Source organism: Salvelinus namaycush, chromosome 7, assembly GCF_016432855.1.
Source record: "Salvelinus namaycush isolate Seneca chromosome 7, SaNama_1.0, whole genome shotgun sequence".
Lineage (NCBI taxonomy): Eukaryota > Metazoa > Chordata > Actinopteri > Salmoniformes > Salmonidae > Salvelinus > Salvelinus namaycush.
The window spans coordinates 46921923-46948258 of record NC_052313.1 but is presented as its reverse complement, the minus strand read 5'-3'; the positions used below and the strand labels follow the sequence as shown (position 1 = coordinate 46948258).

Genomic DNA, 26336 nt, shown 5'->3' with positions numbered 1-26336 from the left:
GGCAACAACAGCAGGCAATCAGAGGACAAAACGTTCACAACAATACTTTGAGATTCAAAAGGTTTGATGGTTTGGTGGATAACTTTGACAGTTATTCAGGTCCAAACTATTTCTGATGTTACAACATTAGGAATTTCAACCAATAGATAAACCAACAGATAAAACACATTGGCATGATAACACCAGAGTACAAAAACTGTCACAAAAAGGTAAAGTACAACCCTAATGTACCTAATGTACTTCAACACTCAATTTCTACTCCTAAATATGAGCATTGCTTGGAACCAGCATCTACTGAGAAAACAGACTGAAGAAAGCAGGGTTGTTCTCACTCTCTGTCATTAGAGAAGAAACCAAACATCAAGTGCTAGCTAGAGGCTACTCACTCTGCAGGCTGCTGGGTAATGGCTGTCTCCTGCCACCCGACATCCATCACTAACACGTCAACACTGGGGTTAGTGTCCATCTTCTCTATTGTCTCCGCCTGCGCTCATCCCCACCCTTCATGATGCCCAGACAGCCACGCTGGAGAATGATGGCGAGATGAAGGGATGAGACTAAGAGAGAGAAGAAACTAAAAAAAGAGGTGAGGACTTGTGTGAGATGAGCGCTGCTATCTTCTTCAGGTGATATCACACACACACGGCTCTCCAGCCAATTGAATCAGTCGGTAAGTGGATATCGAGAGGGTGGAACAGAAATCGATTTATTGCGGCTGGGAGACGGAGATTCTTGAACACAAAGCTCTACCCTGGCCATATGATAGTACCGGAGCAGGGTGTTGATCTCGAATTCCAGTTAGAAGTGGTTGATTACAGGACTCCATTCTATCCAAAAAGCATTAGCGCTTACCGCTAAACCCACTTAGCCTCTGTAATGGTAGCAATGATAACCTCCCTAGGGCTGAGGGAGCAAAGAGCATCGTTTTGCTATGGAAACCCTCCTAGTGTATTGAGTAGAAAGCGTCAGCACTGCACCGACTGTTGCCAAAGTAATAATACGTGATAGTCTGCCACATGGCAATCCTGAATGAAAACAAACTAGAGTATGTGTCTGACTCGAAATGTGGACAATATACTTGTCCCTGTTTTCATTGGTGAGTGTCAATGTGTACGAGACACTTTAAAGTATTGGGATGAAAAAAGCAGTGTATTTTCAAAATGAAATCTGATATGAAAAATATGTAGGGGAATAATACATCAACAGATATCACTGGAGGACAGCCAGCAAACTTGTGACATTTTGAGTTGTAAGTATGACTCCGAGGACTGAACCCCTAACCTTCCATTCTCTGGGCAGACACTAACCACAAGGCAACTGCGTTGGTTAGGCCTACATACTGTATCCTATCATTGCAATCCATCACATTTGCCAGAGATTCCGGAACCTTGGTGTAGTTATCTGGTTGTTCTGAGGAGGGTCAGGGCTAGGCTAGCCGGTGGCGAGATGAGGCTCTAGTCATTCCCTCTGACCCTCAGGGCCTAGAGATGTTGACCACATAATAAGACTGTAATCACAAGTCAAAGGCCACCCTCACCATTTTCCCTCAGAAAACCCCCCAAACACACCATCTAGAGTCCTCAAATTCTGGGCCTCGAAGCCAGTTCGTCCTTTTTTATCATTCTTCCCCTTTAATCAGGGACTGATTTAGACCTGGGAGACCAGGTGGGTGCAATTAATTATCAGGCAGAACAGAAAACCAGCAGTAGTCCAGACCTCATAGGGTCAGAGTTGAATAGCCCTGATTTAGAGGCAATGTGATAGCTTGAGGGAGGGGTTTCAACCAGAACCACTGGAGTTGTTCAGAGGCAAAAATATTCTGTATGTTGATCGCAACACTGGCCTTTACACTCAAGAACCCATATTCAGAGGCAGTGTGTGTGTTGGTCAATGTTAAGAGGGTTTCTACAGCAGGCAGCTACGGCAGAAGCTGACAAGAGGGGAGGCATTGTTTACGGCAGGTTTCCCCAACTGGTGCGCGGGTGATTTTGGCCCTGCGGGTGATTCTATTTGGCCCATCAGTTTTATTTACATTTTTTATTGTTGGACACAAGACTAAAAACACCAGCAAATCAGCTTAAAGTGATTTTATTTCAAATCTGTTCCAAAGTATCCCCACTCATAACAGACATACCGTATATGTGATTGTATACAAATGTAAGTAAGGGTTGAAATGATTGTTTTAGACAAATATTAGATCTGTTTAGTGCTTCTTGAGGTCCATTTGCAGTCGACAAATTCTTAGAAATTATGTTCCGTCCCTGTCCATCATCTAAAATATAAAATTGGCCTGCCGCTGAACCTAGTTGATGATCCCTGGTCTACGGGTAGTGTGTTGGTAGGACCTCTGGCACCTCAAATCAACGGAGCAGCACCAAAATCCAGTGACTGACAGACAGGGCACAACCCAAAAAGCTGTGTGCCCATCAAAGGAGGCTGAAGTCATCCTCTGAAAAACACTACCTTCGGTCCAGGCTCCCTCCCCTGTGCTGCCCTTCCCAACTCTCTGATATCACACCTCTGAGACCAAAGGCCCTGTTCAATCTCAAACCGTAGCCGATTCACCATGAGGATAAACCCAACAATCTGCCCGTGTACTTCGCTGTAGTTTAGAAGAACCTTTATAGAGTGTGAAGAATGTTTCTTCAAGGAAAAGGGACTCAACTTGAAGGAGAGTTCACCAATGAACAGCAGAGAATAGGACCAGGATTAAACGCATGGGGCGTTATAGCACAGCGATCGACACAGCCGACAATTCACCTTCTAAAAGGCAACAATATTCGCAGAGATTGCATTCACGGTAAACATTGCGCAGTTCGGCTCAAGTGTCAATTACCTATTTATATTGTGCTGCCATTTAACACGCCTTGCATTGAATCCCGGCCTTGGTCTTTATGAATCAACAGAACAGCAATATTCATAAACCACATGCAAAAAAACAACAACATTGCTCCGACTTTTATTTCAGATAATACTAATAGAAAACAGACTGAAAGTTGATATTTTTACATTTCCACCTCCGCAGTGTGTTCCTGTTCGAGTCTACAAGTTAACAGTGTAATAATAAAACAAAAACAGAATACGGAATTTATACATCAACTGATTCAACACACTTGACCTTCTTCAAACATTGAGGGTAATGCCATGACAAATATAAATATGAACACACAGTGGCCATAACGTCACAGCCCCTCTAAGCAAGAGGAACACAGATAGTAGACATTACTAGAGTAATGACATTATACAAGCACTTAGAAATAGCTTAAATCGACAACGCACGCTGAAGCGTGGCTTGGGGCAGCAAGCATGGCGAACCGAGGAGAAGCCAACAGTCTCCAATAGTCACACATAAAGCAAACGTATCAAATAGCCCTTCTCTCTGTGTTTGCTTGTCTAGGCGGACGGAGAGAGAAGGATCAGACGCAGATGCTGCTAGAGAAAGAGATGGCCAAACGTGGTCCTTGAGCGCAGAGAAAGCAAGACAAAGTCAGCATCATGGGAAAGACCCCAGCAAGGGGTTAGGGTCTACAGCCTAGCATAACAAGTAGACGTCCATGCTTTAGGTAATCATTGCATCCAGGGGGGTCTGTTCCTAAGGCCAGACTGCCAGGTTGGGGGCTGGGGAGAGTGAGGTACTGGGCCGATCAGAAGCCAAGACCCTCGCTTTACTTCTTTACGATAGGCCCGGGCAAAACCACATAGCTGCATGGGTTGGATTTAGGAGGGCAAGGGGTGAACATAGAGAGGGATAACGGCGCAGTCTCCGAGAGGATGTGAAAGGGATGGTTTGGGAATCAGCTTGGAGCTCCCCTCTCAGCAGTGCAGTTCAGGGTGAGATAAACGGCCTCAGTAAACAGCCCGCGGGTGCTTCATGCAGTATTGGGCCTCCGATGACGACACGTACGCCAACTCCGGAAAAAAGTCCTCGTGGAACTCAGCCAAAAACCTGGGGAGCAGAGAGAGAGATGGAGGAAGAGGGACAGAGAGAGAGAGAGTAAAAAGAGAGAAGATATAACACCATAACAGGGTCTAATTCACCCCACTGAGTAGAGTCTGAAGTTAAGGCTAGTTAACACAGCCATCAACAGACAGCTAATGCATTTGAAGCAAAGACCACCGTGGGAAATGCATCACTCCCCCGACTACTGTGGATGTCACGGACCAGACTAGTTACTCAGCACTCCCCCGACTACTGTGGATGTCACGGACCAGACTAGTTACTCAGCACTCCCAATCCTGGTGTTTTCCAACAGGGGGCTTGTTAACACCCCTACCCCCCCCCTCCAAACTTGCAGTCAGTCAGTGCTTTTAGTAACTTGCCTTAAATAACCCAATTCGCCAGAGTTGGAGAGGGAAAATCTCCCCATCTAATCAGTAGGGAAAATAATCCGGAATGTTCTTAGTAAACGCTGCTCAGCCAAATCCTCTAAATCTTGCCATCTCATCTTAGCTCTACCCGCTCTTCTAATTGGTCTGCAAACAAATTATCCTCATCAGAGGGAGAAATTAAGAGGCGCTTTAACCGGCCACAAATTATTATCATCGTTGTGGAGCACCGAACTAGTCAGTACGGACCACGGGACCGTGGCCACAGATATATTTCATTATTTATTGGTCGTCCTATCTATTTATTCATATGTAGAACAAAGGCTGTAAACTTGAACCACATTTCTCTGCAGATGTTAGATATGGACACATTTTTATGGGAATGCAGCTAGGCGGACACAGGCATCCTCGTTCTCATACACATTAGGCACTCTCTCGCTCTCCCTTCCCAGTGGTGGAAAAAGTACCCAATTCTCATACTTGAGTAAAAGTAAAGATACCTTAATAGAAAATGACTCAAGTAAAATACTACTTGAGTAAAAGTCTGAAAGTATTTGGGTTTTAAATATACTTTAGTATCAAAAGTAAAAGTATAAATCATTTTAAATTCCTTATATTGAACAAACCTGATGGCACAATTGCCATTTAAAAAAATATATTTATGGAGAACCAGGGACACAATCCAACACTCAGACATAATTTACAAATGAAGCACTTGTGTTAGTGATTGCGCCAGATCAGAGGCAGTAGGGATGACCAGGGATGTTCTCTTGATAAGTGTGTGAATTGGACCATTTTCCTGTCCTGCTAAGCATTGAAAATGAAATTAGGACTTTTGGGTGTCAGGGAAAATGTATAGAATAAAAAGTACATTATTGTCCTTTGGAATGTTGTGAAGTAAAAGTTGTAAAAAACATAAATAGTAAAGTACAGATACCCCCCCCAAAAAAACTTAAGTAGTACTTTAAAGTATTTTTACACCACTGTCCCTCCCTCTGTATCACAGAAAGACACCAGACGATTCACGATTCTTCCAGAGATCCGTCCGTGTGCCCGATCCCGGCATGCACTTCTCCACTTTGCTACAGTCAACATCCAGTCAGGTTTTTCCCTTCCTGTCTCTCACTAGTCTGAAGAGACCTCCTTTCTAAAGATATTAGTTTTCAATCCGTAGCAGACTAAAATAAATGGGCGTGAACTGAAGTTAAATCCCATCGTGGGCAGGCATCAATATATTGCTTAAAGCATCCAACATTATTTCTCTGAACGCTCCTGTATTTTCAGACAAGTAACCAGGTATCCATCCAATTAGCGACAGATTTTCATGCGAATATTCCAAAATCTGCAGAAAGCCAATGTGCATTTTCCCACCTGCGGTGTGTTTCCATCAAATTTACTTGTCGCGGATGAAAACCAATGCACAAAAATTGTATTTTTCGCTTATGTTTTCATGTATCGAATAAAAATCAGAAGTTCATCACATTTTCAACCTTGTCGATAGTTTTATGACAAAAACTGTTGCGTTAAATAGCAAATGTGCCTAGTCTGGTCTTGGCACGTGTGGTTAAGCCAACAGATTGCCGATAGTGCTGGTAGGCTAGTCTACATGAGAATAATATTTTTATTTGTCAAATGGCAGTCAAGCATCGATCATGTCACCAGAGTAATACCTTTGATATTTATTGGAAAGAAGCATCAAGCTCATATCGTACATTTTCACCATCCTGTGAAGTTCATCATAGCTTAATAAACTGCATGGTTTCCCCAGAGTCGTATTGGGAGGACCCCACACCATGTCATCGCGTGACTCCCAAGTTTACTTCGAGATTAGTTATTATATCAATATTTCTGGATGAAGGCCTTTCCACCACCATTTCTCACATAATTAATTTTACAGACAGAAAAAGATCCCACCATATCTAATGAACAAATTCATAAAAGTATACAGAAACTTCCTGTTTCCATCACAGCCGTCATGATTATTTTTATACGGAATGACATCACTTGCATAAAACATTGTGGATGGAAACATGGTTATTGTCAATAAAAAGATGACACTAGTGGAAGAAGCCCCTAATAGACTATTGAGACGTACCCAGCTGCGAGAAGGAGTCATATGTCCCTCTGTGTGCAACAGCGCGGAGCGGTGGCTGGAGGTGAAATTGCAGGCATTTGATTAATAAAGGAGAGAGAATAAATCCCCTAGGTTTGGGGACAGCTGAAGATCGCTGGGCAGGATTTAAAGATTAGAATCGCAGGCTTGTGTAACGCCCACTCAACTCCCTTCACTTTAATGTAGTCCGACAGTCTCTCACACACACAGACAGATGCAGGTGCACACACACAGAGAGAGAGAGAGAGGCGCACGCACAGACACAAAAACAGCAAATCAATCCCTCTGCATAAATAACATCTCAAGCCATCGTCGATTGATCACATCCTGTTAGACGATATTATGGCTACAATAACCGTGGCAGGCATGCAGGGTGAGCCAGCTTACAGGTCAGTGAGCACTTTTTCCCACTCAGTGAGCTGCATGAATCACACAGAGAGTTGCTAAGTAATAGCATTGCACCACAGTTAACTGCCCAGGTGTACGCACTACACTTCAGGTGACGGGGCTAACACTGGATAGGCGGAGAGGACTGTGTGCGCGTGTCAGCAGATCAATGCACAATGCACTCCCATCCCTCTCTAAGATATACAAAAAGCCACCTGGGGGAAAAGACCCATTTCTCTATTCTCCGGCTACGCTGTCCAACCATTTTTTTTTTTATAGGCTAATGTTCATGTTACTGCAGAGGCCCATCAAGCTGGCGCAGTGTCCAAACATTTCTGCATGCTAAGCTAACGTTACTACGTCAGAGGCCCATCAAGTGGAAACCACTCACCAGGCTAGCTAAGTGAGCACGTCCAAAGAAATGCTGACGTGGGCAGTATCGCGTTGCAGTGATCAAAGGAAGTCTATCATGGAACTGTCGTCGGCACGGCAACTAAATGGCAGCCTGTCCCTTCCTGCAAGGCGGCCGGCCCAATTACACACCAGGCAGTGATTGACTGGGGGATAACGGGCTTCGCCCAGTCAGTGTCACTAATCCTGGAGACTGGTTTCTTGTGCATCTTCGGTTCCACTGTGCGTTAATTTGGCTTGAGGGGTTATTAAAGGAATAAGGCCCGAGGAGGTGTGATATATGGCCAATATACCACGGCTAAGGGCTGTACTTATGCATGACGCAACGTGGAGTGCCTGGATACAGACCGTAGCTGTGGTATACTGACCATATACCACAAACACGGAGGTGCCTTATTGCTATTATAAACTGGTTAGCAACATAATTAGAACAGTAAATAGTAATTTGTCATACCCGTGGTATACCACAGCTTTCGGCCAATCAGCATTCAGAGCTCAAAAAACCCAGTTTAGAAAATGTGATTTATGACCTTTATTTAACCAGGAAGGTTATAGGTTATTGAGAAGACATTTCCTGCTTAAATAACCACCTGACATTGGCTTTACGGCAGCACAAGGAAACGTTCCAGGCCTAGATTGTATGGAGGTGAGCTATGGCAGCCAAAATAAGATATTATTGTAGCCCTGGTTGTAGCCTAGTTATGGTGTGTGGCTGATCACTAAAAGAAGAATGAAAGTAAATAAAACGGGATTATTCTATAATAAGATGGGAGGTACCTGAGGAAGAGCTCCAGGTGTTTGACCAGGGCCCTTAGGTTCTTCTCTGGGATTTGCATCTTCCCTAGGATCTCTGGCAGCTTCACTGTATGAGGGGAAGAAACAAGATTGAAAGAGAACGAGTGACTGGAGGCTATATTGAACTAAACAACAATCCCTGTTTCCCCACACATACACACAGAGAGAAAGGGCTTAGGACACCTACCGAAGAGGCGTAGGAGGTGCTGTGAGCCGTACAGGTAGGAGGGTGGGGGGGGCTGGTCACTCTGGGGGTAGTTATCAGGGGTCAGCTTCCAACTCAGGACCTCGTTGAGCTCGTTGTTCCGTCGGCTCTCCAGGCCGGAGAAGACGCCGCTGCCCTCCTTACTGGGCGTCTGGGGCAACGGAGAGGACGAGCCACTGTGGACAGGGGTTTCTGGGAAGTGGACAGGAGGGCAGACGGCGGTCAATCAACTGATAGCGTGGGTGGAGGACAACATTGGCATGGACACTTCAGAAACAGACATTTACTGTGTGCTGTAGCATTGAGAAGCTGTGCGCAGACTATTCCATGTGTTTAGGAGAGTACTATAAGGTATGACAACAGGGAAGAGTGCCATCTAGCGGATGGATATGGTCATTACAACAACAGAGGCTAAGAGTAACATTGCATAAAGTAAAGCATAACACGATCAACTGTTTATTCTGTGATTGAGTGTGTTTTCTTGCCACTCACTCTTCTCCAGATTGAGGAAGAACTTGGGCAGCTGGGCAGGCGTGTCAAGGCGGCGTTTGGGCTGGGGTGAGGTCGTCGCGCTGCCGCCCTCGCCCGCCATCCGCTCGCCCCCCGAGGTGTGGCGTGTGGAGCGCCGCAGGGACTGGGGGGCGTCGGGGTCGGCCGCGGAGGCACAGCGCCGGCGTTTGGGTGTGGTGGTGGGGTTTGCCGTGGTGGTGGAGGCCTCGCTCAGGGCCGGTTGGCTGTCCGTGGACTGGGGGGTGGAGGGGTTGTGGCCCGAGGGGCTGGGGGTGCGCTCACGCAGGGTCCTGGGACAGGAAGGGAGGGTGGAGATGATCAAATAAAGACCAGTTTGATAATGACATCCAACATCACAAAACCAAAGAAAGGTACAATAATTTGTCAATGGCATTTTCATCTTAGGTCAGATATACAAACTGAACAAATGGCCTGATGTACTTAGCATCTTCCAACAGTGAAACGTTTTCAACTTCATTTTGTTTCATCTTCCGACCTGAAAATGACCCGATGTTAATTATTCAAGATGATTGCATACATAGCCTGATGGTCGGTCTTACTTGCTAGAGCTGGCTGTGTTGTCCCGGATAGGCAGGAAAAACTTGGAGGAGCTGACTTTCTTGAACTGAGCGTGCTCGTTGGGGTACAGGAGGATCATGGGAAGGGTGAAGTCAAAGGTGATTCTCAGGCCGTCCACCATCTCCTTGCAAAGCTCCTCACTGAAACAAAATGGTGACTTCTAGCTACTATCACAAAGATCATTTCATCCACGATGACCATGTTCGAGAGCATCGAATCTGTGATGCATTTATTGGTAATATTGTAACTGACATACTTGATCTACAAATAACACTGAGTAGTTATTTATGATGCAAGGTGATTTGTAGATCAGTCAGTTGGCAGGTGCCTGCAATGTAAAAAAAAAAAAACAACATTATGTAGCCCATGGAAGGCAAAAAGGCTAGTTTTGTACTTTGGGGACTCACTTCTTCTCTGGAGGAACATAGTGAGGACTGAGGCTGGTCTGGGTGGTGCTCTGGTGACTTCTGTACCTCTCATTGGCAGAGAAGGCTGCATTGAAGGCAAAGTGCTTCACGTATGATTCCAAGATGTTCAATATGTTCATCTGGCACGGAAGCTTCACCAACTGGGGAGAAAAAGAACAAGGCCCTTCATTATCACAGCTCATTGGCAGTGAAATGTTGAACTGTCAAAAGTCAAGGGTTGCATTCAGTAGGGTACAGTGAGGCAAAATAAATTGCAACAGAAAATGACAAATCTGTGTTCCCATTGGACTGGTTCAGTTAGTACCTCCCCGTTTTTATAAGTTTTGTCCCTACTGAACATGACCAATATCTCGGGATTTGGAGGGTTAGGAATAGGTATATGGAACTACAATAAAGCGGGTGTTATCTTTGTTTAATGACACACCTTCTTCCTCTTGTTGATGTAGTAGCAGTCATCCTCCAGTTTCTTCTTGAGAACCTCAGGGATGTCTATGCTGATGGTCTTGTCCTCACTTTCCATCTTAGCGTGAGCTTCCTGCTCTTCCTGCTGGAGATAGATGGGCAAACATTCAGATCTATCCAGCCATTTTGTCAAAATGTGTATTTCGGACAATGTCAATAGAACAACCGAGTTGATAGGTTATGTATTAAGAAAACACACGTGTCTGTCGTACTCTAACTCAAAACACATTACCATTTTGTCCAAATCTTCGGAAGAGTCGCTCTCCTCGCTTTTCAAAGATTCAGGATCCTCGGAATCGTCCGCGTCACTGTTGTCTGAAGACGTAATCAAACCTGAAAGATACCCCCACCAAAAAGTACATGTCATTTTAGCTTGCAAGCCATTTCGAATGAGAAGCTATTCCGATAAACTACTTTGCACCAGCACTAGTTTGAGTGTGATGGCACAGTCAAACTCACATGCGTCATCACTCTCTTCCTTCTCTTCAGGAAGTGTCTTCAGAGCTGACTCAACACCGGGTAGACGACAACGTCTCTTCCCCCATCCCTTTCTCCTCCTGTGGGTTGAAGTGGACATAGTTAGACAGGACACTTGCACCAAAATCTGCAGTCACGCCCACTGCTTACTTTTCCAATCTTCTCCAATGGAAACAAACTTACATGCGAGCCACAGCTTTACGAGCCAGTTTACGTTGTAATTTGCGATTTTCGTCAGTTTCCCTGAGCACATGGTCTTCTGCTGCCAATCGATCCCAACTATAGCACAAAGCAACAGATGATGAGTACCACCCCTTCCAATTCAAGCTGCATGCAGTCGACATGACAGTATTGTCCAAGTGATATCAAGGACAAAGCTCCACTGAAGGTTTCTTTCCACACTCAATGATTTCCACCATATAGACAGCTAAAACCATAGACAACTATGTACAGTTTAAGGGATTGTTAAATAAAAGTTACCACTATGTTTAGCCAACCGTACAAGGTTTCGACCAGTAGCTTGCAAAGTAAACATTACCAGCTAACAGTATGTTGGACATTTCTTTTTGCTGCTCGACATGCAGAGCCCACAAAGGATGGGGAAATTAACCTAAACCACTCATAGAAACAGGGAATGACCCACCCATCCCATCCACCCCCCAGAAACACAGCGAGAACCCTCCTACCTGTCCCACCCATCCTCCTCCCCAGTATCCATTCTTCAAGCCCACCACCTCAGACTGTGTATTGTGTATGAGTTTACCTTCTGTTCCAACCATTGAAGTGAATCAGGTATTCTGGGACTCGCCTTCCACGTTCATCTTTGCCAATTACAACATCGACGACCTAAAACATACAATTCCAGAAATTAACGTTAGCGGTAACCGACAAAACTCAAGTTAGCGTGTAACAGACAGCAGGCAAATGTATCCCCACATCTAGACAGCTAGCTAACAGTACGCATTAGTTAGTTAACGTTACATTACTAATTGGCGCTAGCTAGCTAATGTTATGTAAACAACGGGTTGGCTGATTGTAATCTGTTGCCCTGGCCTTGCACAGAGGCTAGCTAACGTTAACTCATGCTATGTTAATTCACCGTTGGTGTTTAACGTTAACGCTAGCTAGTTTAACGTCACTTCCAACGTTAGCGGACAGTTGTTATGACAGTTAACGTTAGCTACTTAGTTGGCTAAATGTAGCAGCTACGAGCTAGCTAAGAAAATATGCCCGAGCTAACTTGGTTACCTACAGCATGTGCAGAGATTAGCAACAAATAACACGGCTGCAGCCATTATTGATGGCCTCGTTTTTGCCATAAACCTACCAGTTAACGGTACGTTAGCCTAATAGCAAACGTTAGCCTAATAGCAAACGTTAGCCTTTTAGCAGCTAGCTAGCATGGCAACCTCGGTCAGGCCTTCTGTGGTCTGTCCGGATATATCAAATAAACATCAGGTCTAACTTAGCTACAGTATTGGATAAAGCCATAAAAACCGGCAATCAAAATGTTTGGGAATTGCATGCGGTATCAGTCTCGTAACCGCAAACAAACTCTTGGCTAAACAACCGGCCATTTACCTTAGCATCATAGAGTACTTTAGCCTTCGTAGGGTCAGGTTCGAAACATAGGACTTTTTCTCCTTTGTGGAATTTAAATTTCATTCCCCGGGAGTTCATTTGTTCGTCATAGCGAGCAGGAGAGGAGGCATCTGGACCCCCCGCTCCTTAACCCTTTCCCTGCCGGGCTGTATCCAAAGGGGTCCTTGAAAAAAATATGGAGAAGGCGCTAGGACACAACTCATCAAACGAATCGGTAATAGGGATTTTCTAGTTTGGTCCTTCGTAGACGCCGTAGAAATAAACAGTACATAACTTGACCAGCAGAGGGCGTCCGTTATTTAAAGATGACCTTATTAATATTTCTGTTTGCCAGGGTGCTGAGGTGACATGTAGCCCCCCTATATAATAAAGCAAAAGTTTGTCCATGTAGCTAATAAATAACGCAACAAAGGATAACCAGTAACAATTAAGAGGTACATCTGTTTACATCACCCTGAAGAAGGCACAGTGATGCTGAAGCATTGGTGTTTTACCCAATAAATGACTGGGAGTTTATATATATATATAGTATATATAGAGTGTGCAACTCTCTTTATTATACATTTTTTTATAGCTTACATTTTATTCACTGTTAGTCAGCACCGCTACACTAAATAATATTCTCTGCGTGTGCGCCAGCTCATGCTTTTTATTACATATTGCAAACAAAAACATTTTGATAGGGTTCAGATTGTGAATGTTTACTCAGCTTAATTTTTATTTATTTTATTTTATTTCACCTTTTAATTAACCAGGTAGGCCAGTTGAGAACAAGTTCTCATTTACAACAGCGACCTGGCCAAGATAAAGCAAAGCAGTGGGACAAAAACAACACAGTTACACAAGGGATAAACAATCGTACAGTCAATAACACAATAGAAAAATCTGTATACCGTGTGTGCAAATGAAGTAAGGAGGTAAGGCAATAAATAGGCCAATAGTGGAGAAGTAATTACAATGTAGCAATTTACACTGGAGTGATAGATGTGCAGATGAGGATGTGCAGGTAGAAATACTGGTGTGCAAAAGAGCAGAAAGACAAAAACAAATATGGGGCTCATTCTTTTCTAAATTTGGAGACTGAACTAGCACCATTTCAGAGAGAGTGTGAGAAAGAGAGAGAGAGACTCTGAATGAAATCCCTCTTTGTATAGCCTAGCTGCATTTGTGTGTATGATGCCTTGTATGCTCAACCTCTTATCAGTGCCAGTGTGTGCTTTTTTCCATTCTGACTGAAACCACCAGGCTATCTCTGCTGTCACATCTGTCACCACACTGACGTGTGACATGAAGAAGACCTGCATTCACTGTGCAATTCTAATGAGTGACACATTTAGCTCAGTCAACTCACAAGGTCAGGATTGTATGTCATAGCCTATTTAATTAGCCTTACACACTACATATGTTTACTGCTAGCCAGAGTAGGTTACTGATGAAGTAGGCTACCTGTTTCTTGCCTTATGGCTAGACAAGTGACAGACTTCTCCAATTATAATGAATTAGAGCAGAACAGTTTCTTTGTTCATTTTTTAAAACTGTACAGTCAATTGTACTGCTATTATCTATGAACACATTTTTATAAAAGTGTATATTATATTTGGTTTCTCGTGGCTGATGCCCACTAAAGTATATTAGAAACCATTCTACTTGGTCCCTTCCCAGCACCCATCCCATCCTAATTTATCCCCTGCAGGCTGTTTTAGCCCCATTCCTCTATTAATGAAATATGTAGTTTTAATAATCACACAGACGAATGGTTGGTATCTACGTATTCAGAATAAATAGACGGATCCAATGTTACATTGATGTTTAAAAGGGGTTAGAAGTCGAAAATGTGCCTGCGTTACAGTGGGACCTCTAGCACTGAGATGCAGTGCCTTAGACCGCTGCGCCACTCGGGACCCCAAAATGATAAGAAGGGATGGATATTTGCCTTGCTTGTGTGTGTGTGTGTGCGTGTGTGTGCCTGCCTTTCTGTGTACGTACATGCATACGTTCATTCATGTGTATGTGTGCATGCGTGTGTACCTGCGTGTATGTGTGTGTGAAGGTATGGGGAAAATGCTGCATCATGGGAGACTGGAGGAGGGGGTTGCCCTGATAAAGCTGCTTATGAAGCTACACTGCATGACACTGATAACAGCTCAGTCAGATTTGACCAGCCTAAAAACAGACGGGGGGAACGGATGAGATAAAGAGAGAGAGAGATCCACAGAGAATTTGAAAACGCTGGGGCTCCTCCCTTTTGTCCTTTAACTATTTGCACATCTCTACAACACTGTACACAGACAAAATATGACATTTGAAATGTCTTTATTATTTTGGAACTTCTGTGAGTGTAATGTTTACTGTTCATTTTGATTGTTAATTTCACTTTTGTTTATTATCTATTTCACTTGCTTTGGCAATGATAACATATGTTTCCCATGCCAATAAAGCCCCTTGAATTGAATTGAGAGAGAGAGAAGGAGAGAGAGAGGGAGAGAGAGAGAGAGAGAGAGAGAGAGAGAGAGAGAGAGAGAGAATTATAGAAAGAGGAAGCCATGACCCTATAACCCTGAGATTCTCAAAAGACACAATCGAAATGTCCATTTACAATGGAAACACCAGCAGAGTTTAGTTGGAAGAAAGCGCCAAGTCTGAGCTCCTTCTGGCCAAACGTTCTGCATAGCAGCTAACCCATATATAGCAACATTGTGCCTGACAGTCTTTCTCACGACTTCTGAGAAACTTGTGGTGCGAAAATGCAGAGAGCAAGATAATCAGACCATGATATTTATTTTGCGAGAGTAAGACACAAGTGTGCCCCAATGTAATGCAAAAAAATGTGAATTATAGTAGGATAGGCTAGACTATAGGATTAATCCTCATTTATGGATTATGGTTTTAGGTCGATGATTAACCTTTATGCCATGTCCTCAATCGGCTAGTTTTAGTGGTGCTTTATTTCAACAAAGTGAAAGTTAGGCTATGCAGCTATATACATCATCAGCCTATACATCACATAGGCCCAACATATGTAGGCTATACAATGAATGTATGATACAAACTTGAAAGATGGAGGTAAAGACCTGCACTGGTTTTGCTCATTGGAGCAACATGAGTGCGCAGTCTTGACGGCCACAGGAGCGCATTGGACGGATTAGAGGAGCGGCGGCGAGGGTCATCAGTTGCGAAACTTCTCTCATCCTGCCGTCCGCTCTGACTACAGTTTGGGAATGAGCTGAGCTGCATGCATAATAACACGGCACCGAGAATTGGATACATTTGCGCGCTGTCTTCCTCGCTTTATCTGAAGCAAGGCATTCTGGCGATGACAGCGTAAAAACACGTGGACCAAGGGTTCACTGTAAGAGTATATTGATGGGACTTATCTCGTGGTTTGTTTCTTTATGGCGCTCAAACTAAACTTTTGAGAAAAGTTTTTTTTTTAAACGCTGCTACGTTTGTGCAGAGGGGAGATAGCGATGTCATCTGGACAAGGAATACTGAACGTCTTCTCCTGCTCCATTCCAGCCTCCAAAGCCATCTCCAAAAGGAAGTTGCGACAAACTCGGAGCCTGGACCCTGATATTATAAGGAAATGTGGCACAGAGACAGTTGGAACCCATTGGGACCGCTTGGGTTTACCGGGTTTGCCCGTTGAGGAGGCAGGTGCGTTTTCATCCACGCCAAGCTCCCCTGAGCACCCGGTTGCGTTGAAATCAGATCCCCGTTCCAAAAATCTCAGGGTGAAACAACCCATTTCGTCTTTATCTGGTCCCTCCACACCCTTGGACCTCTCCCCGACATCAAACTTTCCCTTTGACTATGACGTGTCTGTGAGGGGCACAAAGCGGAATACCGCGTGGGATTTACCGTTTCTGGTGAGGAGCCCCAGCGTCACTCCAACTGGGAGCACGAACACATTATTCTCACCGCGGAGATGGCTTCAGAAGAAGCAGCAACAGTCCAGTTCTCACGCCTATGTCGTTTGGAAGTCGGAGGTAAATATGACAACGCTTGCACTCCACGCAATAAAAAATATAAGTATTCATGGTATTTAAGAGGAATGACATAATGACAACCTACTTTTGTTTTTGAGGATTTACAGTGCCTTCACAAAGTATTTACACCCCTTGACGTTTTCCCACATTTAGTTGTGTTACAGCCTGAATTTAACATTGATTACATTTAGATTTGGTGTCACTGACCTACACAACATATCGCGAATTAGGTTTTTAGAAATGTTTACCTGTCACGCCCTGGCCTTAGTATTCTTTGTTTTCTTTATTATTTTAGTTAGGTCAGGGTGTGACATGGGAAGTTTGTGTGTTTTGTCTAGTTTAGGGTGTGTGTATTGTTTAGGGGGTGTTGTATAGTGTATGGGGTTGTGTTCAGGAGAGAGTTCTAGGAAAGTCTATGGTTGCCTGGTTTGGTTCTCAATCAGAGACAGATGTCATTAATTGTCTCTGATTGGGAGCCATATTTAAGGCAGCCATAGGCTTTAGGTGATTGTGGGAGATTGTCTATGTTGAACGTAAGTAGCTTGTGTGTGCACTTTCGTTTGTAGCTTCACGGTTGTTTGTTGTTTTGTATAGTTTGTATAAGTGTTTCGTTTCGTGTTCATCTTCGTCGTAAAATAAAAGAAGATGTATTCATATCACGCTGCGCCTTGGTCCATTCATTCACCTCAAGACGACCGTGACAGAATCTCCCACCACACATGGATCAAGCAGCGTGAGCGGAACCAACAACAGCGGCAAAGTAACCAGGACTCGTGGACATGGGAGGATGTATTGGACGGCAAGGGTTGCTACACATGGGAGGAGATCCGAGCTGGAAGAGATCGCCTTCCATGGGAACAGCTGGAGGCGATTAGGAGAGCAGAGGCAACCGGAGAGAGGAACCGAAGTTATGAGGGTACGCAACTAGCAAGGAAGCCTGTGAGTAAACCCCAAAAATTTATTGGGGGGGGGCTAAGAGGTAGTGGGCCGAGGGCAGGTAGGAGACCTGCGCCCACTTCCCAGGCTAACCGTGGAGAGCGGGAGTACGGGCAGACACCGTGTTACGCAGTAGAGCGCACGGTGTCTCCTGTACGTGTGCATAGCCCGGTGCGGGTTATTCCACCTCCCCGCACTGGCAGGGCTAGATTGAGTATTGAGCCGGATGTCATGAAGCCGGCCCTACATATCTGGCCACCAGTGCGTCTCCTCGGGCCGGTTTACATTGCACCAGCCTTACGCATGGTGTCCCCGGTTTGCCTACATAGCCCGGTGCGGGTTATTCCACCTCCCCGCACTGGTCGGGCGACGGGGAGCATTCAACCAGGTAAGGTTGGGCAGGCTCAATGCTCAAGGGAGCCAGTACGCCTGCACAGTCCGGTATTTCCGGCGCCACCTCCCCGCTCCAGGCCAGTACCACCAGTGCCTACACCACGCACCAGGCTTCCAGTGCGTCTCCAGAGCCCTGTTCCTCCTCCACGCACTCTCCCTATGGTGCGTGTCTCCAGTCCAGTACCACCAGTTCCAGCACCACGCACTAAGCCTCCTGTGCGTCTCCAGAGCCCTGTACGCACTGTTCCTTCTCCCCGTACTCGCCCTGATGTGCGTGCCCTCAGCCCGGTACCACCAGTGCCGGTACCACGCACCAGGCCTATAGTACGCCTTGAGAGTCCAGTGTGCCCTGTTGTTGTTCCCCGCACTAGCCTGAAGGTGCATGTCCTTAGCCCGGTACCTCCAGTTCCGGCACCACGCACCAGGCCTACAGTGCGTCTCAGCCGGCCTGAACTGCCCGTCTGCCCAACGGCGCCTGAACTGCCCGTCTGCCCAACGGCGTCTGAACTGTCCGTCTGCCCTACGCCGCATGAGCTGCCCGTCTGTATTGAGCCTTCAAAGCCGCCCGTCTGCCATGAGCCTGCAAAGCCGCCCGTCTGCCATGAGCCTACAGAGCCGTCCGCCAGACAGGAGCCGCTAGAGCCTTCCGCCAGACAGGAGCCGCTAGAGCCTTCCGCCAGACAGGATCAGCCAGAGCCTTCCGCCAGACCGGATCAGCCAGAGCCTTCCGCCAGACCGGATCAGCCAGAGCCTTCCGTGAGCCATGACCAGCCAGAGCCGTCAGCGAGCCATGACCAGCCAGAGCCGTCAGCGAGCCATGACCAGCCAGAGCCGTCATCCAGCCATGACCAGCCAGAGCCGTCATCCAGCCAGGATCCGCCAGAGGCAGCCAGCCAGGATCCGCCAGAGCCAGCCAGCCAGGATCCGCCAGAGCCAGCCAGCCAGGATCCGCCAGCCAGTCCGGTGTTGTCCCTCAGTCCGGGAGCTGCCGTCCCTCAGTCCGGAGCTGCCCCTTATCCTGGTGCTGCCCCTTATCCTGGTGCTGCCCCTTATCCTGGTGCTGCCCCTTATCCTGGTGCTGCCCCTTATCCTGGTGCTGCCCCTTAGTCCGGTGCTGCCCCTTAGTCCGGTGCTGCCACTTAGTCCGGTGCTGCCCCTTAATCCAGTGGGGTTAATTTGGAGGGTGGCCATTTGGAGGAGGATACGAAAGCGGGTAGTGACTATGGTGGGGTGGGGACCACGACCAGCGCCAGAGCCGCCACCGTGGACAGACGCCCACCCAGACCCTCCCCTAGACTTTATGCTGGTGCGTCCGGAGTTCGCACCTTGAGGGGGGGTTATGTCACGCCCTGGCCTTAGTATTCTTTGTTTTCTTTATTATTTTAGTCAGGTCAGGGTGTGACATGGGAAGTTTGTGTGTTTTGTCTAGTTTAGGGGGTGTTGTATAGTGTATGGGGTTGTGTTCAGGAGAGAGTTCTAGGAAAGTCTATGGTTGCCTGGTTTGGTTCTCAATCAGAGACAGATGTCATTAATTGTCTCTGATTGGGAGCCATATTTAAGGCAGCCATAGGCTTTAGGTGATTGTGGGAGATTGTCTATGTTGAACGTAAGTAGCTTGTGTGTGCACTTTCGTTTGTAGCTTCACGGTTGTTTGTTGTTTTGTATAGTTTGTATAAGTGTTTCGTTTCGTGTTCATCTTCGTCGTAAAATAAAAGAAGATGTATTCATATCACGCTGTGCCTTGGTCCATTCATTCACCTCAAGACGACCGTGACATTACCAATGAATTAAAAATGAAAAGCAGAAATGTCTTGAGTCAATAAGTATTCAATACCTTTGTTATGGCAAGGTACAGACACATGCATACGCACACATTGTGATATTGTTGTATAGTGGTATTATTAAACGTTTTGTGTTGTGGATATGTGGCGGTGTAGGTATGTTATATGATGTACTGTTTTATCTTTAGCTCATTCAGTACGAACATAGTTCACTGTTTCATATTTGGTTGTATATGTAATGTGGGTGCGCGCGTTGGTGTGTTTGGACCCCAGGAAGAGCAGCAGCTAATGGGGATCCCTAATAAATACAAAATACAAATACAGAATAAAAATATTCCAAAACATGTATCCTGATTGCAATAAGGCACTAAAATAAAACTGCAATGCAATGTGTATGTTTGGGGCAAAGAGTACCACTCTTCAAATTTTTAAGCATGGCGGTGTCCGCATCATGTTATGGGTATGCGTGTCATCGGCAAGGACTAGGGAGTTTTTTAGGATAAAAATAAACGGAATAGACACTGGGAGATAAATTTACCTTTCATCAGGTCAATAACCTAAAACACAAGGCCAAACATACACTGGAGTTGCTTACCAAGACGACCTTGAATGTTCCTGAGTGGCCTAGTTACAGTTTTGACATATATCGACTTAAAAATCTCCGCAAGACTTATAAATGGCTGTCTAGCAGTGATCAACAATCAACTTGATAGAGCTTGAAGAATTAAAACAATTATAAATGTGCAAATATTGTATAATCCAGGTGTGCAAAGCTCTTGGACTTACCCAGAAAGACTCACAGCTGTAACCGCTGCCAAAGGTGATTCTAACATGTATTGCCTCAGGGGTGTGAATAATTATTTAAATGAGATATTTCTGTATTTAATTTTCAATAAATGTGCAAAAATGTCTAAAGACATGTTTTCACTTTGTCATCATGGTGTTATTGTGTGTAGATGGGTAGAAAAAGGAGAAGATTTAATCCGTTTTGAATTCAGGCTGTACCACAACAAAATGTGTAACAATTTAAGGGGTATGGAGACTTTCTGAAGGCACTGTATAACGGTCCGGAGTAGGCCTAAAGGCTACATGTGTTTTTATTTCCATTTCTTGTCTTTTAATAATTAGAGATTGTTCGTTTAATATTTTCAGTTAATAAAGGACAGAGTGCCTGCAATATTAGGCCTTCCAAATTAAGCCTGCATTTAGCAGGGTCTGCAGGGTGTGTGCAGCAGTCAGACCCATAATGAAATCCTTACAAAAACATACTTGGGACTTATTTTTAGCAGCGGCTTTATTGGCCGCATATTTGGCAGCTGTCCACATGCTCCAGTCTAGTTGAAATGTATAATGATGTTTTTCCCCCGTCTCTTGTGGACTCCCTTGCTAACTGGGATCCTTGGGACGCTCATACCTGAAGTTTAAATTTAAAATGGTTAAGGTAAGGGCTAAAGTTATGGTTAGGTAAGGGAGAACGATTTAGGGAGGACGGCTCATAATAATGGCTGGAAAGGAGTTAATGGAATAGCATGGTTTCCATGTATTTGATGTATTTGATACCATTCCACCGATTCCGCTCCAGCCATTACAATGAGCCCACCCTCCCCAATTAAGGTTCCCCCAAACTCCTGCGGTTATGGTTAAGGCTAGGGTAAATCAGGGCTCTCCAACCCTCTTCCTGGAGAGCTACCATCCTGTAGGTTTTCACTCCAACCCTAATATATCGCACCTGATTCTAATAATTACCTGGTTGATAAGCTGAATCAGGTCAGTTACAACTGGTTTTGGAGCGAAAACCTACAGGACGATAGCTCTCCAGGAACAGGGTTGGAGAGCTCTAGGGTAAATGTAGGTGTTAAGGTTAGGGTTAGTGTTGGGACGTCCCAAGGATCCCGCTTAGCATTAACCCTGGAATTAAGCTCATGTAGCGATGCTTTGGCAGTACGTGACTACGAGTTTTGATGGCACTGAGTTGGTTCTCAAGAGTGTGAACTGAACTGTCACGGGGTCAAAGACAGACACATGAAAAAAATGAGCTGTCTCACGATTTGCGGACCCCTCCCCATTATGTTGTTGTTCCCCAAACAGGGCAATGAATGTGACATAGATCTATGATTCAGGAAACTCAGTCAGTGTGAATGGTGGAAATTTCCAACAAGCCTGAATGTGATTGAATATAATATAATTGAATGAAATATATATTTAAATCCATTAAACAGAGGCAACAGAAATTATTCCCCTTTTGTGCTGACAGTTAAACTAGGGTGACTTTGATGCTCTAGGATGCAGGAGTAGAGGCAGTATCTTTCCTGTGACTGGTATTATCCCTTCGAGCTACACTACACAAGTAAGTGGACACCTGCCCGTCGAACATCTTATTCCAAATCATGGGCATTAATATGGAGTTGGTCCCCGCTTTGCTGCTATAACAGCCTCCACTCTTCTGGGAAGGGTTTCCACTAGATGTTGGAACATTGCTGCGGGTACCTGCTTCCATTCAGCCATAAGAGCATTAGTGAGGTCGGGAACTGATTTTGGGCGATTAGGCCTGGCTCGCATTTGGCGTTCCAATTAATCCCAAAGGTGTTTGATGGGGTTGAGGTCAGGGCTCTTTGCAGGCCATTCAAGTTCTTCCACATCGATCTCGACAAATCATTTCTGTATGGATTTCGCTTTGTGCATGGGGGAATTTTCATGCTGGAACAGGAAAGGGCCTTCCCCAAACACAGCATTGTCTAGAATGTCATTGTATGCTGTAGCGTTAATATTTCCCTTCACTGGAACTAAGGGGCCTAACCCAAACCATGAAAAACAGCCCCAGACCATTATTCTTCCTCCAACAAACTTTACAGTTGGCACAATGCAATCGGGCAGGTATCGTTCTCCTGGCATCCGCCAAACCCAGGTTCGTCCGTCGGACTTCCAGATGGTGAAGCGTGATTCATCACTCCAGAGAACGCGTTTCCATTGCTCCAGAGTCCAATGGTGTCGATCAGCACTCGGTGGTCCCGTTCTGCTTGTGTGGCATGCCACTTCGCGGCTGAGCCGTTGTTTCTCCGAGACATTTCTACTTCACAATAACAGCACTTACAGTTGACCGGGGCAGCTCTAGCAGGGCAGAAGTTTGTTGGAAAGGTGGCATCTTATGACGGTGCCACGTTGTTTAAAATACTCACTTCCAAAACCAGCATTTCAGGTTTACTGGGTTTGTCAGGTATAAGGCAACGGAAAGGACTGTTAGTTCATCATTACCAGAGGTTCTAAACTAATTGACATCAACAGCATATGATGTAACATATAAAGTATTTTGGGTCTCTGATTCAGTTAGGGTGATGAAAAGTGTGTTTGATCTGCTATCTAATATCTCTAGAAGGCTCCTTTGAAGTCTACAATCAATTGTCTACCTGGGTGTAATTGGGTGTTGCCTCCTTGGGTGTGTAATTTCCCATCCCGAATTCAACCAATCAATCAATAAATCAATCAAATGTATTTATCAAACCCTTTTCACATCAGCAGATGTCGCAAAGTGCTTATACAGAAACCCAGCCTAAAACCACAAGGGCACCTATTGAGAGTACAGGGAACATTAATTGCAAACCGAAAGTGGCAACGGTGGTTTGGGATTGATGGTTTTTGGATCACTCCAAAGTCCTATCATATCATACACTAACAAGGTCGTAACTCTGTTTTTGGATATCCTACCACTGCATACATGATGTATCATTGAGATAAAGCAGGGTTGCTTCTTCTTCTCCACATTATTCAGATACGGTAGTGGTATCCCACTAGTCTATTCCTACAGACACTGGCAAGCGCAACAGTGGATTCATGCTGTAGTGTTTTCCGTTTTTCCCAACATGTTTTTGTCATATCATATTTATTTTTGTAGCTTGCTTATCTTGTCATAAATTGCCATTTGACAGTCTATCTTTGGATTCCCTTCGTGGGTGTTGGGTGTTGATTAGTGGGTGTTGATTCTGCATTTGATTCTGTGTCAGATAGGCCTAATGAAATCACAAGATACCGAATGGAGCATTTCGACCAACTACTCAGCTAAGAGATTCAGAGTAAAGTCATTATTATTTTCCGATGTGATCCACGAACAGGAAGTGAGACCAGTTTGTTGACGTTTGAGAAGGAACTAGAAGGTTTACATTCAGGAACTATTTTTGGACATCACTTATATTCATGGTTTAAGAGTGAACGAGTGGAAAGAAGAAAAAGGGGGAAGAGAAGGAGAAAAGCAGTAGCTAGGGTGTCTTAGTTTATCTTATTGAGTCCTTCTACTAAAGACGCCAGTTTGAAGCTTCAGTCAGGCTATAACAAGAAAAGTCCATTACTGGACATACTGTATGTTTACTCTTTATGTTCCGCTGTTGCTAAGTAGCCCTGAGACTCATCCAGGCCTATATTACTTAATTGAATGCACATTCTGTACAGTATAGCATATGAAGAGTTTATTTCCAATATGCTATATCCACCTATTTTTCACATTTGTGTTTTTCATCAGAAATGATTGCTAATGGGTGCCTTCACGTTTGTGTGTAATATATTACTGTTCTCAAATGTTCAATTCATAGATTTTAGATGTGTATAAGAATCTTTTTTTTGTTGTTGGCAAAACGCTATATATCCATTGTTTAGCTGGAGTGGAATGTTCGTATCCTGTATATTTGACTGTGATATGTGGTTGTCTCACCTAGCTATCTTAAGATAAATGCCCTTACTGTAAGTCGCTCTGGATAAGAGCATCTGCTAAATGACAAAAATGTCAAATGTAAATGTTTTAAATAGAACATCTCATATTACTGTATTTAATGATATATCAACAACGACAAAAATGATGTATATTTTAAATATTGATGTCAATTTCTTTTGTCTTATGTGTTACATTTGACTGTGTGAAACATAGCAACACTACTTATTTATCTGAGAGTGATGCGGATATGTAGCATTTTGGAAAAAATATGATTATTTCTCCCTTTGAAATGAAACCAAATACTGTACATGTCTGTCAATGAACAACCACATGCCATGAAAAAAACCACACCACTCTCTTTTATAATTTCTTTAAAAAATAACAATCAAATTCAATCAAATGTGTTTATAAAACCCTTCTTACATCAGCTGATGTCACAAAGTGCTGTACAGAAACCCAGCCTAAAACCCAGAACAGCAAGCAATGCAGGTGTAGAAGCACGATGGCTAGGAAAAACTCCCTAGAAAGGCCGGAACCTAGGAAGAAACCTATACAGGAACCAGGCTATGAGGGGTGGCCAGTCCTCTTCTGGCTGTGCCGGGTGGAGATTATAACAGAACATGGACAAGATGTTCAAATGTTCATAGGTGACCAGCAGGGTCAAATAATAATAATCACAGTGGATGTCGAGGGTGCAACAGGTCAGCACCTCAGAAGTAAATGTCAGTTGGCTTTTCATAGCCGATCATTCAGAGTATCTCTACCGCTCCTGCTGCCTCTAGAGAGTTGAAAACAGCAGGTCTGGGACAAGGTAGCACGTCTGGTGAACAGGTCAGGGTTCCATAGCCGCAGGCGGAACAGTTGAAACTGGAGCAGCAGCACAACCAGGTGGACTGGGGACTGCAAGGAGTCATCAGGCCAGGTAGTCCTGATACATGGTCCTAGGGCTCAGGTCCTCAGAGAGAGAGAGAGAGAGAGAATACTTAAATTCACACAGGACACCAGATAAGACAGGAGAAATTCTCTAATCAAATCAAATCAAATTTTATTGGTCACATACACATGGTTAGCAGATGTTAATGCGAGTGTAGCGAAATGCTTGTGCTTCTAGTTCCGACCATGCAGTAATATCTAACAAGTAATCTAACAATTTCACAACAACTACCTTATACACACAAGTGTAAAGGAATTAATAAGAATATGTACATATAAATATATGGATGAGCGATGGCTGAACGGCATAGGCAAGATGCAGTAGATGGCATAGAGTACAGTATATACATATGAGATGAGTAATCTAGGGTATGTAAACATTATATAAAGTGGCATTGTTTAAAGTGACTAGTGATACATTTCCAATTTTTAATTGTTAAAGTGGCTAGAGATTTGAGTCAGTACATTGGCAGCAGCCACTCAATGTTAGATATAACAGACTGACCCTAGCCCCCGACACATAAACTATTGCAGCATAAATACTGGAGGCTGAGACAGGAGGGGTCGGGAGACACTGTGGCCCCGTCCGGCGATACCCCCGTACAGGGCCAAACAGGCAGGATATAACCCCACCCACTTTGCCAAAGCCCAGCTCCCACACCACTAGAGGATACCTTCAACCACCAACTTACCATCCTGAGACAAGACCGAGTATAGCCCACAGAGAACTCCCCCACGGCACGAATCCAAGGAGGGGGGGCGCCAACCCGGATAGGAAGATCACGTCAGTGACTCAACCCACTCAAGTGGCGCACCCCTCCTAGGGACGGCATGGAAGAGCACCAGTGAGCCAGTGACTCAGCCCCTGTAATAGGGTTTGAGGCAGAGAATCCCAGTGCCTGTAAAACCTCATTTACCAACAGTTCAGAAAAATTACCATATAGCATTTTGGTATGAAACTCTTCATATAGTTCTGGTTGGAGCATGTGCATTTCACTGATATGTCCACATCATACTCATTTAGGATAAGTATGTATTAATTTAGTTACTAGACGTTATCTCAAAGAGGTATTCACAAACTGGCACCACGTCGTCACCCCTTCCCTCCTTACTTGTGATTTATACTGGCAACCTTTTGGTCCATTTAGCTGCAGTTACCTAATGGTTTCTTCCCAAGGTCACAGTAGGATAACAGAGTATTCTGATATACAGGATGGCAGATTGCAGTTGTCCTTATTCAATCTTGTTCTGATGGCAGCTCTGCCTCGAGGGCAGAAACAAATGTGAATGGTTTATTTAAGCGAGAAATGTGA

General features: G+C 44.6%; 2 protein-coding genes across 3 annotated transcripts in view; one reads left to right on the top strand and one right to left on the bottom strand.

Annotated features, from left to right (window-relative positions):
* Positions 1–2072: 2072 nt before the first annotated feature.
* Positions 2073–12504, bottom strand: LOC120051307 (male-specific lethal 3 homolog). Of its 2 annotated transcripts, none has more exons than XM_038998120.1 (12): positions 12275–12504; positions 11457–11539; positions 10877–10972; positions 10676–10773; positions 10449–10549; positions 10179–10298; positions 9734–9894; positions 9308–9466; positions 8730–9037; positions 8220–8429; positions 8015–8099; positions 2073–3946 (listed from the first exon to the last, which is right to left on the bottom strand). In XM_038998120.1, the coding sequence occupies exons 1-12, from the start codon at positions 12371–12373 to the stop codon at positions 3847–3849; spliced, it is 1620 nt and encodes a 539-aa protein (XP_038854048.1). In that variant the 5' UTR covers positions 12374–12504; the 3' UTR covers positions 2073–3846. The 2 variants fall into 2 exon arrangements, with proteins under 2 accessions (XP_038854048.1, XP_038854047.1); XM_038998119.1 differs by having other exon boundaries at positions 2944–3946; positions 10179–10301.
* Positions 12505–15488: 2984 nt separating this feature from the next.
* The window catches only part of LOC120051306 (rho GTPase-activating protein 6-like), a 93084-nt gene continuing 82236 nt past the window's right edge, over positions 15489–26336 (top strand). The window contains exon 1 of the mRNA XM_038998118.1: positions 15489–16281. Coding sequence (XP_038854046.1) covers positions 15763–16281 — 519 coding nt within the window. The 5' untranslated portion in view covers positions 15489–15762. The remainder of the gene's footprint in view (positions 16282–26336) is intronic.